The sequence below is a fragment of the Ranitomeya imitator genome, chromosome 4 (genome assembly GCF_032444005.1).
Source record: "Ranitomeya imitator isolate aRanImi1 chromosome 4, aRanImi1.pri, whole genome shotgun sequence".
NCBI lineage: Eukaryota > Metazoa > Chordata > Amphibia > Anura > Dendrobatidae > Ranitomeya > Ranitomeya imitator.
The window spans coordinates 619,990,314-620,006,762 of NC_091285.1; the positions used below are offsets into that span (position 1 = coordinate 619,990,314).

The 16,449-nt window shown below is 44.8% G+C and overlaps 2 protein-coding genes across 2 annotated transcripts in view; both read right to left on the reverse strand.

Moving 5' to 3' along the window:
• Positions 1–5,548: 5,548 nt before the first annotated feature.
• Positions 5,549–8,805, reverse strand: ADRA2B (adrenoceptor alpha 2B). The gene has a single exon (XM_069766608.1). It carries the CDS (start codon positions 8,552–8,554, stop codon positions 7,373–7,375), a length of 1,182 nt encoding a protein of 393 aa, XP_069622709.1. The 5' UTR covers positions 8,555–8,805; the 3' UTR covers positions 5,549–7,372.
• Positions 8,806–9,533: 728 nt separating this feature from the next.
• The window catches only part of LOC138674616 (uncharacterized), a 28,595-nt gene continuing 21,679 nt past the window's right edge, over positions 9,534–16,449 (reverse strand). Inside the window, exons 3-4 of the mRNA XM_069762431.1 lie at positions 12,300–12,433; positions 9,534–9,614 (exon numbers count right to left, since the gene is read on the reverse strand). Coding sequence (XP_069618532.1) covers positions 9,534–9,614; positions 12,300–12,433 — 215 coding nt within the window. The remainder of the gene's footprint in view (positions 9,615–12,299; positions 12,434–16,449) is intronic.

The following is a 16,449-nucleotide window of genomic DNA, read 5'->3' on the forward strand; positions in this document are numbered from 1 at the left end:
TGGCATGGACTAGGGTTTTTGCAGATTCATGGTTGAGGAATGAACGGATTCGTGAAATATTTTTGAGTTGAAGTCGGCAGGAAGTGGAAAGGGCTTGGATATGTGGTATGAAGGAGAGATCAGTGTCAAGGATTACCCCGAGGCAGCGAGCTTGTGGGACTGGGGAGAGTGGGTAGCCATTTACTGTAATGGATAGGTTCGTTGGGGGGTCGCGTGAGATGACGGAAAGATGATGAATTCTGTTTTGTCCATGTTAAGTTTCAGAAATCTAGCGGAGAAGAAGATTGAAATAGTGGACAGACATTGAGGGATTCTGGTTAGAAGGGAGGTGATATCTGGTCCAGAAATGTAGATCTGTGTGTCATCAGCATAGAGGCCATACTGAAAGCCATGAGATTCTATGAGCTGTCCCAGGCCAAAGGTGTAAATGGAGAAGAGCAGGGGCCCAAGGACTGAACCTTGTGGGACTCCGACAAATAGGGGGCGAGGTGAGGAGGTGGTGTGTGAGTGGGAGACTCTGACTGTCCGGTCTGTTAGGTATGATGAGATCCAGGATAGGGCCAAGTCTGCAATGCCAAAGGATGAGAGGGTCTGTAATAATAGGGAATGGTCCACTTTGTCAAAGACAGCCGACAGGTCGAGGAGGAGGAGGACAGAGTAGTGTCGCTTGCTCTTGGCGGTTAAGAGGTCATTGGTGACCTTAGTTAGGGCAGTTTCAGTGGAATGGTGTGACCGGAAGCCAGATTGTAAGCGGTCAAAGAGGGAGCAAGAAGAGAGATGGGAGGACAGTTCAAGGTAAACGTGTTGTTCCAGTAGTTTGGAGGCATAGGGGAGAAGTGATATAGGGCGATAGCTAGATACAGAGGATGGGTCAAGAGAAGGCTTTTTGAGGATAGGTGTGATGGAGGCATGTTTAAAGCTTGAGGGGAAACACCAGTTGTTAGTGATAGGTTGAAGAGATGGGTTAGGGTTGGGATGAAGACTGTGGTGAGGTTTGGGATGAGGTGGGATGGTAGCGGGTCAAGTGCACAGGTGGTGAGATGCGATCTTGAGAGTAGAGTGGAGAGTTGATCTTTAATGGTGGAGAAGTTGGTTTTGGAGGTGGAGGGCTTGGAAGTCGGGAGGAAGGGCTCTGGGGGTTGTTGACCAAAACTGTCTTTGATGCCATCAATCTTCTGCTTGAAAAATGAGGCAAAGTCTTCAGCGGAGATAAGTGGGGAGGGAGGAGGTGCTGGGAGACGGAGGAGAGAATTGAAGGTGTTGAATAACTGTTTAGGGTTGTGAGACAGAGGATATGAGAGATGAGAAGTAGGTTTGTTTAGCTGTGGCGAGTGTGGTCTTGAAAGTAGTGAGGGACTGTTTGAATGCGATGAAGTGCTCTTTAGAGTGGGATTTTTTCCATCTGCACTCAGCAGCCCTGGAAGCTCGCCTCAGTTCTTTGGTCAGGCTGGTGTGCCAGGGCTGTCTGTTGATTTTGCGAGCTTTGTTATGTGTAAGTGGGGCAGCAGATTCCAAAGCTACAGCTATTGTGGTTATATAGAGCGGCAGCGTCATATCCGCATTGTGTATGGAACTTAGGTCTGTGAGAGGGAGGAGGGATTCAGAGAATGAATGTAGGTCAAGATGTTTAAGATTTCTGCGAGGGTATGAAAGTTTGTGGGGTGGGGGATTGTAGACATGGAGTGGGGAGAGATGAGAATATGAGAAGGTTGTGGTCAGAGAGTGGAAGAGGTGAGTTAGAGAGGCTAGATAGAGAGCAGAGGCAGGTGAAGATGAGGTCCAGTGTGTGACCATCTTTGTGAGTGGCTGCAGAAGACCATTGAGTGAGGCCGAAGGAGGAAGTGAGAGTTAGAAGTTTAGTGGCAGCTGAGAGGGAAGTGTCAATGGGGATGTTGAAGTCGCCATGAGGATAGTGGGGATGTCCGCAGAAAGGAAATGAAGTAGCCAGGTGGTGAAGTGGTCAAAGAAGTTGGTGGCTGGCCCTGGGGGCGGTAAATGACAGCCAGTTGAAGGGGGAGTAGATGCGCACAGAGTGCACCTCAAAGGAAGGGAGGGTAACAGAGGGTTGCAGTGGGATTGGGGTGAAGGAGCAGTTATCTGACAGGAGAAAACCAACTCCTCCGCCATGTTTGCTGCTGGGGCGGGGTGTGTGAGAAAGGTGGAAGCCACCATAAGAGAGTGCAGCAGGGGAGGCGGTGTCAAAAGGGGCGAGGAAGGAAAGTTTGGTAGTAACAAAAAGATCATGGATGTAGGAAAGCTTGTTGCAGACAGAGCGAACGTTCCACAGAGCTCCTGTTAGTGGGACTGGGGAAGCAGGGGCTGGGCGAATGGGTATAAGGTTAGAGAGGTTACGGAAGTTTGTCAGAGCGTGGATGGGAGGTAGAAATGACTGTGGGGATGTGGTGAGGAGGACCAGGATTTGGAGAGATATCACCAGCAGTGAGAAGGAGCAGAGAAAGTGTTAGCAGGTGGGAGCAGGAGAGGGCATGAGGGGGCTGTCTGTGCTTGGAGACAGAAGATTCTATGTTAAGGAACAGTTCTGACGAGGAGGTGAGGTGGATGGGGAGGATTGAAGAGGAGATGAACAGTTCTTTACTTGGTGTGGGGATTGGGCGAGGTAGCAGAAAGTGAAGAATTATAGGGGTGAAAGTGAAAACAAACAGAAACATTGTTTAGAGTGACTGGCCAGTTACCTTCAGTTGCCTTCTGGTTCAATTCAGGTTTTAATTCTACTGTAAACCACACTTTTAAGGACACACTTCTAGGGATCACACTGCAGACTGAAGTCTATGCAGACTTTTGCTATGCAATATATGGAAAACTAAGCGCATTCAGGTGTGAAGCAGAGAGGAGTGGTCTCTGCTCATCTTGGTCAGAGAATTAAGAGTGGACCAGATGCATACAATCAAGCCTGAGTAAACAAGGTCATAAATAACACTAGGGTAGAGCTGGGGTTAGCTGAAAAGCATACCATGTGGAAGCTAGGAGCAGAGGGAAATCTATGTGCAAAGCTGGGTGATGTACTATGTGCACTTGATAGACAGACAAAGCAGGAGAGCAGGCTGGAGAGCTGGGTGGATGAACATACCATGTGGAAGCTATGAACAGAGGGAAATCTATGTGCAAAACTAAACTAGACTAAAGAGATAGAACTAAAGAGCTGAACTAGACTAAAGTAACTAAAGAGCCACCTTGTCAGAATGCAGCATTAGTGCTGCACAAGGTGGCTCTTTCAGTTACAAACGCCTGAGGGGGTGACAGGTTCCCTTTAATGAAACCCCTACAAAGTGCATGTTAGCCAACAATGCATGCACTTACTTAAGGGCCACCAAAAAGTGTCTATATCTAAATGATGCATACAACATTTATTCTGTAAATGGATGCATCTAGTAATCATGGTTAGCAACCAACTCAAGCAAGAGTAAAACTGACTAAAGTAAAAGCACCACTCCAGCATTTCTTTTTTTTTTTATTTTACCACTGGAGTGGTGCTTCTAATCCAAGTTCCTTGCCCCCCCCAAGTCTAATACTTAGCCGCAGTCTTCACCTTCTATCGCCACCGCTTCCTTCGGTCTCCAGTAGTTTTCGAGTTGCCAGATGGCTTTTAGTTACTGGGCGAGCCGGAGGTCATAACTCAATGCAAGTCTACGAGATCCTCGTTCTGGCCCTCAGACTTGCACTGGGAACTTGTGACTCTTAATTTAGACTTCCAACCAGACTTCCAAGCAGTGTAAAAAAAAAAAAAGTGAAGACGGCAGCGGGAAAGTATAGGACTACAGTCAGGGATCTTAGATTAGAAGTAACACTTCAGCACTGAAACAAAGCACCACGCTGGTGGGTTTTAAGTGTTTATTCCATGAGTGTTTGCTCGCTCCAATAATCTCACATCATAACATCCTTTAAGTTTTGGACATTGACTTTATTGTAGACATATGACTGCATTTGTGCAATAACTCTGGTCTCATAGTTCATTATAGTTTAGTTTTGGAACTTAACTTTTTTTTTTATCATACAAGAAATAAAGCCACTATAGGCTGTAATCTCACCGGTCCTAGTACATGAATACACCCCAATTGCACTTCTAGGCTAATTTGTATGCCACTTCAATGCTTGATTTCTCATTGATGACACGTGGGATTTACAGAGAAGAAAGGGGGAAAAAAAGTTTTAGTAGGCCCTATCCAACCACAGCACTAGCATCAGTAGAGTAATCACCATGATCGGTTCAGTTTAAGGACAACCTTCAATGAGAATACAAGCTTTGGGAAGCCCCCCTAAGGATAATAACATTGGTTGAGAATGTAGAGGACTTGATGTATGGTTGGTTGGGATGATGGAGCCCATTTGTGGTTGATGCTGATTAGGGTTACCATTCTGCAATTATTCCTCTACTCTGATATGAGAAAACAGCCATCATAGTACAAAATCCTAAAAGGAGATAGTTATCCAGGTGTTCGTGGTTTTTTTGGGCTTTGGCAATTTCATACTCAAACTCTTATGAAAAAGAAAACAAAGGAACAACTATATTACTGTCCCTTATAAAACGTAGAGAGAACTACTAGTTCTCCTTAGAGACCAGCTAAGCAGATAGTCTTAAAAGATCATGGAAACTAGCCCTCTTGCAGAGTAAAAAAAAAAAAAAGCCTTGTAGGGGTGGCTACCTTATAATTTAGGATCTAACCCATTGAAAAGTTTTTATAACATGGACCAGGGATAAATGCTAAGCTAGAAGTTAAGAGGTTATCAAATACTTTAATGTGACCGATGGATCCTTAGGCTGCAGTTGGGTACTGCCCATCGGCCACCCATTCATAATCAATAGTGGGCGAATGTGCATTACTCAGTCATGGCCACCATTCCATCGATGGAGCTGAGCAGTTCTGGCCACCAACATGAAGAACCGCTGATCGGTGAGGGTGCCATTGACTCACACCCAACAATCAGACATTGATGACCCATCTTAAGGTACCGTCACACTAAAACGACGCTGCAGAGATACAACAAGAATGTCGATCGCTGCAGCATCGCTGTTTGGTCGCTGGAGAGCTGTCACACAGACAGCTCTCCAGCGACCAACAATCCCCAAGTCCCCTGGTAACCAGGGTAAACATCGGGTTACTAAGCGCAGGGCCGCGCTTAGTAACCCGATGTTTACCCTGGTTACCAGCGTAAACGTAAAAACAAACACTACATACTTACATTCCTGTCGCGTCCCTCGGCGCTGTGCTTCTCTGCACTGTGCTTCTCTGCACTGACTGAGCGCCGGACAGCCGGAAAGCACAGCAGTGACGTCACCGCTGTACTTTACGGCTGGCTGGCGCTCGCCAGTCAGTGCGGGAAGCTGAAGGCGAGGGACATGACCAGACACCGGGAAGGTAAGTATGTAGTGTTTTTTTTACATTTACACTGGTAACCAGGGTAAATATCGGGTTACTAAGCGCGGCCCTGCGCTTAGTAACCCGATGTTTACCCTGGTTACCAGTGAAGACATCGCTGAATCGGCGTCACACATGCCGATTCAGCGATGTCAGCGGGAGATCCAGCGACTAAATAAAGTTTCAAACGATCTGCTACGACGTACGATTCTCAGCGGGGTCCCTGATCGCAGTAGCGTGTCAGACACAGCAAGATCGTAAGGATATCGCTGGAACGTCACGGATCGTGCCGTCCTAGCGATCAAAGTGCCACTGTGTGACGGTACCCTTAGGCTAGGGTCACATTGCGTTAGCGCAACCCGCTAGCGCTAAACGGATTGCACTAACGCAATGTTTTTAATGGGGCCGCGGTAACGTCCCCGCTCTCGCAGATCCCCGATCTGCAAGAGCGGGGAACGGACCGCGGGCGCGCCTCGGACGCTGCAAGCAGCGTCCGCGGCGCGCCAGGAAACACCGGCGCGTCGCTAGCGCGTGCCGAACATGGCACGCGCTAATGCTGCGCGTTCCCATTGCCGTGAATGGGCGCGCTAACGGACGCGTTGCACGGCGTTAATTTCGCCGTGCAACGCTGTCCGTTAGCGCTTTCCCATTAACGCAATGGGAACCAAGCCTTACAGATAAAAAAAATGACCTAACATAGTGGACAACCTCGAATCTACAGGCTGCCATTTCAGGGTGATGGCCAGTGATTCTGCTCCACACTGGTGAGGAGCAAAGCAAGATGTCCACAAGGCAACGTGGTGGTGGTGGTGGTGGTGCTGGTGGTGAAGTACCAAGTCTTCATGCCACTTATGAGATTATAAAAGGACACTGAAGACATAATATTGAAAACTGATAGATTGGTGGTCTCCATTCTATAGCTCTCTAGCTTTTGCTAGCCATCAGGACATACTGGGAGTTTTAATCCAGTAATAGCTGAGAAGGGACAAAGTTTGCCACTACTGAATACATACAAGACAAACATCCCCCCCACAGCATTTAGCTAGTACCGTGCAGCAGCCAATCATTCCCATGCTCTTTAACCTACTCTGGACCTTTGCTACTTAAAATTACAGTGCACCATTTAAGTAATCCTTAGCAAATGTTAAAATTATTAACCATTTACTGATAGGGCCACAGTTAATACATGTTTCTCATTGGCATGTTCTACAGATAATTTATTCTATGAGTGCCATTTGTGATTGCTAAAACATCTCGTCACTATAGCACCAGGCTTGTGACATCTGGGCAATCACAGAAATTAACCAAGAGCCTGGTTGCAGAGTGTATGGGAACAGGATTTGGGCTTTTAATAGGTATTGGCCTGTTCACCCTATAGATCAGTATCTCTCACCATCCTCCTCTTCTCAGAGCTGCAGCTTAGTTCTGACGTTGATGAAGTTGTCATATAGCCATCGGCTAGACAAAAAAAACCTGACATTCTAATGAGCCAACATCACATCACTGATAACCAGGGCCAAAAGGTTTTTAATTCTTTAGGGCGCTATTTTTTTGTGTTGCCCATTTATCTAGCAATGAAAAACGACCAAGAAGCATCTCACGGCATCTACAGAACTGCAAGTAAATCTACTGCATGAGAAAACAGTCAAATTTTTTTATCTGTCAGAATAAAAAAGGAAAATTTAACTTTATAGAAAAGTTGTATACTGAATTTCATTGACAATTACGACAATAGGAAAAAAAAAAAAAAAGATAAAAAGTTAGGATTGAAATACATTGAATGGAATTAACCATTTACAATACCAGATGTAGAGCACACATGTAAACTGTTTATTTGACCAAGCTCAGCTTGGCAGACAAACACAGCAGAAGGAATTTCCCATCATCAGTAAATATATATAGCATTTGGTTTTTCTAGTATATTTTACATCTAAGCTCTTTATACACCTACGTCTCTTCCTCCGGCGTACAATAAATAAGTAGTTCATTGCTGGTGGTCACCAAACAGAGTGTGTCCAATGGCTACAAAGAATACGACGGAAAGCCTTTCTGAAGTCCTGGTTGAATATGGTGTAGATAACTGGATTGAGTGAACTGTTACAGTACCCTATCCAGAAAAAGAACTGAAATACATTTTGTGGGATGTAACACAACTCAGGACATATGGCTCCTAGACTGTAGGTGAAGAAGAAGGGAAACCAGCACAAGACAAAGACCCCAATGACCACCGCCAGGACAAAGGTGAATCTTTTTTCCCGGTTGATGTGGCTTTTCTTCTTTGTGGTGGAGACAGCATCTCGTGACTTTTTTGGCAGCAGAATAACACCTTTGGGAGTAACAACAGTGTCCATGATGGAAGGCCCAAGGCCATTTGTCTCTTTGACCTTGCTGGACAGTGCTGGGTCAGCATGGTCCCACTTTAGTTTGCCACCACAATTGATGTCAGCATCAGGCTTCTCCTGTGGAGTTGTACAAGTCTGAACGGGCAAGTTCTCCACACAGTGCTTAGTCTGATTGTCAGCTGACGCACAGGATTTTTTTTTGGGTCTGTTGCCCTCCTTGTTCTTCTTGCTCCGACGTTTGGCAATCAAGTAAATTCTTAGGTACACCAGGATCATGATGAGACAGGGTGCAAAGAAAGAGCAGATGCTGGAGGACAAAATATACCAAGGGTCTTCATTAAGCTTGCATTGAGGTTTCTCATTTTTGTGGTCTTCCTTTTTACCCTTGTAAATCAACGGTGGCAGTGAAATTAAGGCTGCCAGAGTCCAGACCATTAGGATAATGCACTTTATCCGCCTAGGAGTCCTCTTGGAATTATACTCAATAGCTTGACTGATAGACCAGTACCTGTCCAAGCTAATAGCACATAGGTGCACTATGGAGGAAGTGCAGAACAGAACATCCAGGGCCAAGTACATCTCACACCAAGTCTTCCCAAAATACCAGTATCCCATAAGCTCATTAGCCAAGGAGAATGGAATTATCAGAGTAGCCACGAGTATGTCAGCCGCAGCCAGAGACACCAAGAACAGGTTCTGAGGAGCTTTTAATGATCGGCTGGTTAGCACGGCAATAATCACCAATACGTTTCCAAAAATGGTGCAAAGCATGAGAAAGGTAATGATTGCTGCTATGGCAGCGGTGGTTTGTATGGAGTAAAAGAGGGTGGACGCCATGTCTGGGACCACAACCAAAGAGTAGCAGATCTTCCAGGACAGGAAAAAGTCCAGGCTAAGGAAATCTTACTTTAAAATGTTCAGTCTCCATAAGTCCAAAGCGTTCTTCAGAGCGGTCTAGAAGTTTTCAGAACTTCATGAGAAGTTCAGCTGACCAGGTTGTAGTTGGAGGCACTCACTCAGTCCTCGTGGTCACGGATATATGAAAGTGTTGTATAAAATATCCTTTGAAGAGTGTCTCCTTGCTTACCCTCCTCTCACCGAGGTGAGAAATGCAGATTTTCTGGGCTTTTAAACTACTGAATGTTTAGTTTCTCCAGCCCTAGAGTGATGTCACATACTCCACAGTTCAACCCTCTTTCCATGGGAGGGAGTCTCACATTGAATCCTCTTCACTATACAGATTTATTCGGGAATTGTGTTCCACACAGCATTTCCTCCTGCTGTTTATTTGTGAGCGGAGCGTTTAGTGACTGCACCTTACTAACAAAACCACCGGGAGCGGCGTTCCTAATCTCGCCAGCATTCAGATAATCGCATCGGTGCTTCAGTCACACTGCACAGACATTAATGCCACAGCCTCCGGGATATACATCACTCGATGTACAAAGAATATGGATATGTTTACAGCTTATAGCTGATCTCTAGATTATTTCACCTTGATAGCACAAACTTCCTACCAACGCTCTAGTTGATGACACAATGTACCAGTTAATGTGCGATATCGTAGCAATATATACCAAGCGCTCCGCTTTAGTGTATTGAACAAGTAGAACAAATGTATCCTGTATGCCAGAAAACCCATCAGTGTGTTAACCCATGGAGTAACCCTGTTTTAGTTCAGCACCAAGGATAGCGCAGGCAACTCTACATCATCAGCGCCCTCTACCGATCATTTGGTGAAGCAGCAAGACTTTCTCCATGCAAGGCCGGTGTTAAAAGGTTTATTGTGTTGATATATGGAAAACACAACTTTACATCAACTGCACTGCCCAACATATAGATCATCAATAGCAATGGTGCTCGGGCCCGCTCGTCCTAGAACTCCTTCCACAACCACCTAAAGAGAAAAAAGAAGCATTAAAAGTAGTTAATCCTCCTCCTTAGCTGTTTAGCATAGATATTTCATACATAATACGTGATTAGACAAATAAGTAAATGAAAGATCAACTTGTTGACATCGGACATATCCTTCCTAACCTATTGGAATCAAAGTAGTTGTAAAATCGCACCCATCACGAGGTCCACAACAAGGGCTCCATTCAGAGGTTCCTCCTTGCTACTTTAAATGGAATCTGTCAGCAGGTTTTGAGCTTTCCCATCTGAGAGCAGCATAATGTAGGGGCAAACACCTCAATTCCAGTGATTTGTCACTTACCAAGCTGCTGGCAGTCATTTTGATAAAATCACTGGTTTCTCAGTTGCAGATCTAGCAGTTCTCTGAATGCGAAGCTCAGAATAATCCCACCCACACTACTGCTGATTGGAAGATTTGTTTACCCTGTGCATAGGCAAAAAGCTACCAAATTAGTGGTGGGGGCTAGGTTATTGAGAGCTCCTGAATATCGGAGACTATCATGCAGCAGGATTACTAGTCCTCTAGTGATGAAACGGATGTTAGCAGGAGATTATCAAAACTACAGCAAGCAGTCAAGATATAGATATATATATATATATATAGATATAGATATAGATATAGATATAGATATAGATATAGATATAGATATATAGAGATATAGATATATATATATATATATATATACACACATATATATACACATATATATACACATATATATATATATACACATATATATATATATATACATATACACACATATACATATACACCTCAAAAAAATAAAGGGAACACAAACAGAATATAGCTCCAAGTAAGTCAAACTGTCCACTTACGAAGCAGCACTGTTTGACAATAAATTTCACATGCTGTTGTGCAAATGGAATGGACAACAGATGGAAATTATTGGCAATTATCAAGACACCCTCAATAAATGAGTGCTTCTGCAGGTGGGGACCACAGACCACATCTCGGTACAAATGCTTTCTGGCTGATGTTTTGGTCACACTTGAATGTTGGTTGTGCTTTTACACTCGTGGTAGCATGAGACGGACTCTACAACCCACACACGTGGCTCAGGTAGTGCAGCTCATTCAGGATGGCACATCAATGCGAGCTGTGGCAAGAAGGTTTGCTGTGTCTGTCAGCGTAGCGTCCAGAGGCTGGAGACGCTACCAGGAGACAGGCCAGTACACCAGGAGACGTGGAGGGGGCCATAGGAGGGCAACAACCCAGCAGTAGGACCATTACCTCAGCCTTTGTGCAAGGAGGAACAAGAGGAGCACTGCCAGACCCCTGCAAAATGACCTGCAGCAGCCCACAAATGTGCATGTGTCTGCACAAACGGTTAGAAACAGACTAAGAGGATGGTCTGAGTGCCCAACGTCCACAGCCCAAAACTGTGCAGGACGCTTGGCATTTGCCACAGAACACCAGGATTGGTAAATTCACCACTGGCGCCCTGTGCTCTTCACAGATGAAAGCAGGTCCACACTGAGCACATGTGACAGACGTGAGAGTCTGGAGACACCGTGGAGAGCAATCTGCTGCCTGCAACATCCTTCAGCATGACCGGTTTAGCAAGTGGGTCAGTAATGGTGTGGGGTGGCATTTCTTTGGAGGGCCGCACAGCCCTCCATGTGCTCGCCAGAGGTAGCCCGACTGCCATTAGGTACCAAGATGAGATCCTGAGACCCTTTGCGAGACCATATGCTGGTGCGGTTGGCCATGGGTTCCTCCTAATGCAAGGCATTGCCAGACCGCATGTGGCTGGAGTGTATCAGCAGTTCCTGCAAGATGAAGGCATTGAAGCTATGGACTGGCCGCCTGTTCCCCAGACCTGAATCCGATTTAACACATCTGGGACATCATGTCTTGCACCATCCACCAACATTACATAGCACTACAGACTGTCCAGGAGTTGGCGGATGCTTTAGTCCAGGTCTGGGAGGAGATCCCTCAGGAGACCATCTGCCGCCTCATCAGGAGCATGTCCAGGCATTCTAGGGAGGTCATGCAGGAACGTGGAGGCCACACACTACTGAGCATCATTTCCTTGTCATGAGGCATTTCCACTGAAGTTGGATCAGCCTGTAATTTGATTTTCCACTTTGATTTTGAGTATCATTCCAAATTTAGACCTCCATAGGATATTAATTTTGATTTACATTGATCATTTTTCATATTTTATTTTTCTCAACACATTCTACAATGTAATGAATAAAGATTTGCAACTGGAATATTTAATTCAGTGATATGTGGGATTTTAGTGTTCCCTTTATTTTTTTGAGGTATGTATGTATGTATGTATGTATGTATGTATGTATGTATGTATGTATGCATGTATGTACAGTTCAGACCAAAAGTTGGACACACCTCATTTAAAGATTTTTCTGTATTTTCATGACTATGAAAATTGTTCATTCACACTGAAGGCATCAAAACTATGAATTAACACATGTGGAATTATATACTTAACAAAAAAGTGTGAAACAACTGAAAATATGTCTTATATTCTAGGTTCTTCAAAGTAGCCACCTTTTGCTTTGATGACTGCTTTGCACACTTGGCAGGTGTGTCCAAACTTTTGGTCTGTACTGTATGCATGCAATATAATATATACATTTTTTTCCGCATTACAATATTAAATCAGTAATCGCTACTTACATGGGTATTCCTATACAAGAGTTTAGGTGGCAGCATGATTTTGACTTTCGTCCACTTCACATGATCTTGACTACCAGATGACCACAAAAGGGTTTCTCGATGACCAGAAGGTGCAATATATATATTAAGAGTACCTGAAAAGAAAAATAATAAAAAAAAAAGTTTACATTAGGTATTAACTTCCACTAAAAAAAAAAAAAAGTGGACTCCAAATGCTCCAAAATACCTTAAAACAAAACAGAGCATTGCATTTGTTATCTGCCTCATATAACATTAATAAAATTGTTTGGATAAAAAAAAACAAAAAAACAGCAGGTACTCTACTTCCCCAGGTCTAGTGCCAGCTCTCTACTTTTGCTCAGATCTTAGCGGTTTCATCACATTGACAATCAATGAGCTCAGCGACTGTGCTGAGGAGGATGTGGAAAACCCCTTTAAAATTGGCTTTGATGGGGTGTAGCTTGAATTCAAGTAGGAATAGTGTATTGAGGAGATTTGTCTTTTTCGATGACCATTGAACCAATCAGGTGCAAAGTAGAGAAGCCTTCTCCCAGCGTTTTAAAGCCCACTATAATGCCAGTTGTACTGACACCGGCCTGAAAACACGCACACAATTTTGTTCTATGAATATTTTAATTACAAAATTACCCTTTTTGGACAATATACTGATAAAGTGTATTCTTGGTACCAAGTTCATTCCTTAAAAACATTGCTAATTCATTGGCCAATGAAAAATAGATCATTTCATAATCTTAAACAAAAAATAAATTATATATTTTTTGGAACACCACTAAAAGATTATATAAAATTAAAGTGAAGCAGTCAGCCCTCGACCGGTGGGCAGCATGTATTAGACACTGACTATATGAATGCAGCCAGGTATGTTGGAAGCGCCGCAGTCAGAAAGGGGTTAAAGCTGGCGGGGACAGAGTTGCACTTGAGACTAGTCAGGCAGGATGGCCCCCAGCGGCTTCTTCTCGCCCGCTGCCCTGGATTGACAGGTCTCTGCCTACATGTACACATCAGGTCGGGCAGCATGCATCAGGTCAGGTGCACTAAGCAAGGGATCAATTAATATAGCGCCTAAAACATGTATAGTCAGTGTAAGAATCTACAATAGATCTGCAAGTCCCATGAAATAGGAAACTGCAATGGTAGAAATGCAGATAGCTCGCTAATAAATGCCGGCAGATTGTATCCTTGTAAAGATGGCCGATTCATATACATTGCAGATACAGATATAAAAACTCAATATCTCCACAAATCCTTGACCCTACAGGTATATCATTCTCTCAACAGGATGGTCAGTTGTGAAGATGGATATCCAAGACGAGTAATTTATGAGCAACCATCGGGCAGGTAAACATCAATGCAGAATTTGAATTAGGGACCTCATGGAGGCACGGTTAGGATGGGATTAGTAGTACTTCCCTAAGAGAAAGGCCATAGGAATAGTCCACCTCCTAGTCATAGATCTATTGATGAAGCAATTATTGATATTAGCCGATAATTATGACACTAATACATCCCTAGCTGGACGGTTAGTAGAGTTATCGCTCAGACACTTGCTACTGCTTTCGACCATCTCATAATACATCCCACACTGTGGACAATATTCACCTGCCACATAACCAGTGACCAAGGTAAATATAAATTCACTAGATGGTGGCCCGATTCTAACGCATCGGGTATTCTAGAATATGTATGTAGTTTATTTATGAAGTTTTCAGAATAATGCAATTTATACACAGGATTCGGCCGGCCACGACCAATTAGTGAAGCGTGGTTCAAATTGCGCGCCAATTCGCAGGCGGACTGCGACTGTCGCTGATTGTTCGCGGCCGGGCGTGACCAATCAGTGAAGCCAGATCCAGGTTTTTGAGGGCCCCGGACGAAAAAGAGTCTCAGTGGGCCCCCCTCTTTAACTCATACCACGATTCATGATGCACAGATACAGCAGAGAAATATAGCACAGCCAAGTACCATATAACACAGCCACGTAGTATATTGCCCAGCCACGTAGTAAATAGCACAAACACGTATATTGCCCAGCCACGTAGTATATTGCACAGACATGTAGTATATTGCACAGCCACGTAATATATTGCACAGCCACGTAATATATTGCACAGAGACGTAGTATATAACACTGCCCATGCAGTATATAACCCAGGCCACGTAGTATAGAGCACAGCAATGTAGTATATTGCCCAGCCACGTAATATATACCACAGCCATGTAGTATATAGCACAGCCCACATAGTATATAGCACAGCGAGGTAGTATATAACACAGCCCACGCAGTATATGACACAGCCCACGTAGTATATAGCAGTGTGGGCACCATATCCCTGTTAAAAAAAAAAGAATTAAAATAAAAAATATAGTTATATGCTCACCTTCCGTCGACCCCTGGATCCAGGCGAGGCGTTTACCAACGCACCTTGCGACACTCCGGTCCCAAGAGTGCATTGTGGTCTCGCAAGATGATGACGTAGCAGTCTCGCGAGACTGCTACGTCATCATCTCGCGAGACCGCAATGCATGGACCGGACCGTCGCGAGGAGCGAGAAAGGCGCCGGAAGGTGAGTGTATAATGATTTTTATTTTTGTAATTATTTTTAACATTAGTTTTTTTTACTATTGATGCTGCATAGGCAGCATCAATAGTAAAAAGTTGGTCACACAGGGTTAATAGCAGCATTAACGGACTTCGCTACACCGCGGCATAACGCGGTCCGTTAACCCTGTGTGAGCGCTGACTGGAGGGGAGTATGGAGGGGGCACTGACGGCAGGGGAGTAGGGAGCGGCCATTTCGTGGCCGGACTGTGCCCGTTGCTGATTGGTCGCGGTCAAACGACCAATCAGCGACTTGAGATTTCCGTCACAGACAGAAAGACGGAAGTGACCCTTAGACAATTATATAGTAGACTAGATGGTGGCCCGATTCTAACGCATCGAGTATTCTAGAATATGCATGTCCACGTAGGATATTGCACAGCCCACGTAGTATATTGCACAGCCCACATAGTATATTGCACAGCCCACGTAGTATATTGCACAGCCCACGTACTATATTGCCCAGCCACGTACTATATTGCCCAGCCACGTACTATATTGCCCAGCCACGTAGTATACAGCACAGAGCCAAGTAGTATACAGCACAGACACGTAGTATATCGGCCAGTCACGTAGTATATTGCCCAGCCAGGTATGTAACAGACTAAAAAAAAGAGACTAACAAAAACAAAAAAAAAAACAACACGTATACTCACGTTCCGAGGGGCCCCTTGTAGTCCTGTCGCCTGTGTGGGGTGCACGCGGCAGCTTCCCGTCCCAGGGTTGGTATGAGCGCAGGACCTGTGATGACGTCGTGGTCACAAGACTGACGTCATGGAAGGTCCTTCTCTCATAGCATCCTTTGCACCGGAACCTGCCGCTTGCACTGCTGATGAAAGTACGCCACTTCGGAGGGTGAGAATAACATTATTATTATTATTAGTAACATTAGAGCTTTTTACTATTGATGCTGCATACGCAGCATCAATAGTAAAAAATTGGTCACACAGGGTTAATAGCTGCGTTAACGGAGTGCGTTACACCGCGGCATAACGTGGTCCATTAACGCTGCCATTAACCCTGTGTGAGGGATGATGGGAGGGGAGTACGGATCGGGCACTGACTGCGGGGAGGAAGGAGCGGCCATATTGCCGCCAGACTGTGCCGGTCGCTGATTGGACGTGGCTGTTTTGCTGCGACTAATCAGCAACTTGGATTTCCATGACAGACAGAGGCCGCAACCAATGAATATCTGTGACAGACAGAAAGACAGACAGACAGATGGAAGTGACCCTTAGACAATTATATAGTGGATGTATCTCCAGCGCGTCAGCTAATAAAACTGGCATCCAAATCCCACTTGGTATGGCCTCTGCCATCTTCCAGTCACTCAATTTTACAAATAGAGGTGGCTTCAAGTCTGTCGATCCATCTCACCATCAGATTCAAGTAATCATCATCCAGCTGGAGCAACGTGAGGACATTACACACACACACACACACACACACACAAGGATGGCAGCGGCTTTGGATATCCACCTTCCCAAAGGACTGTGCTGTTGAGAGAATTATCCACCTGCGGGATGAAGG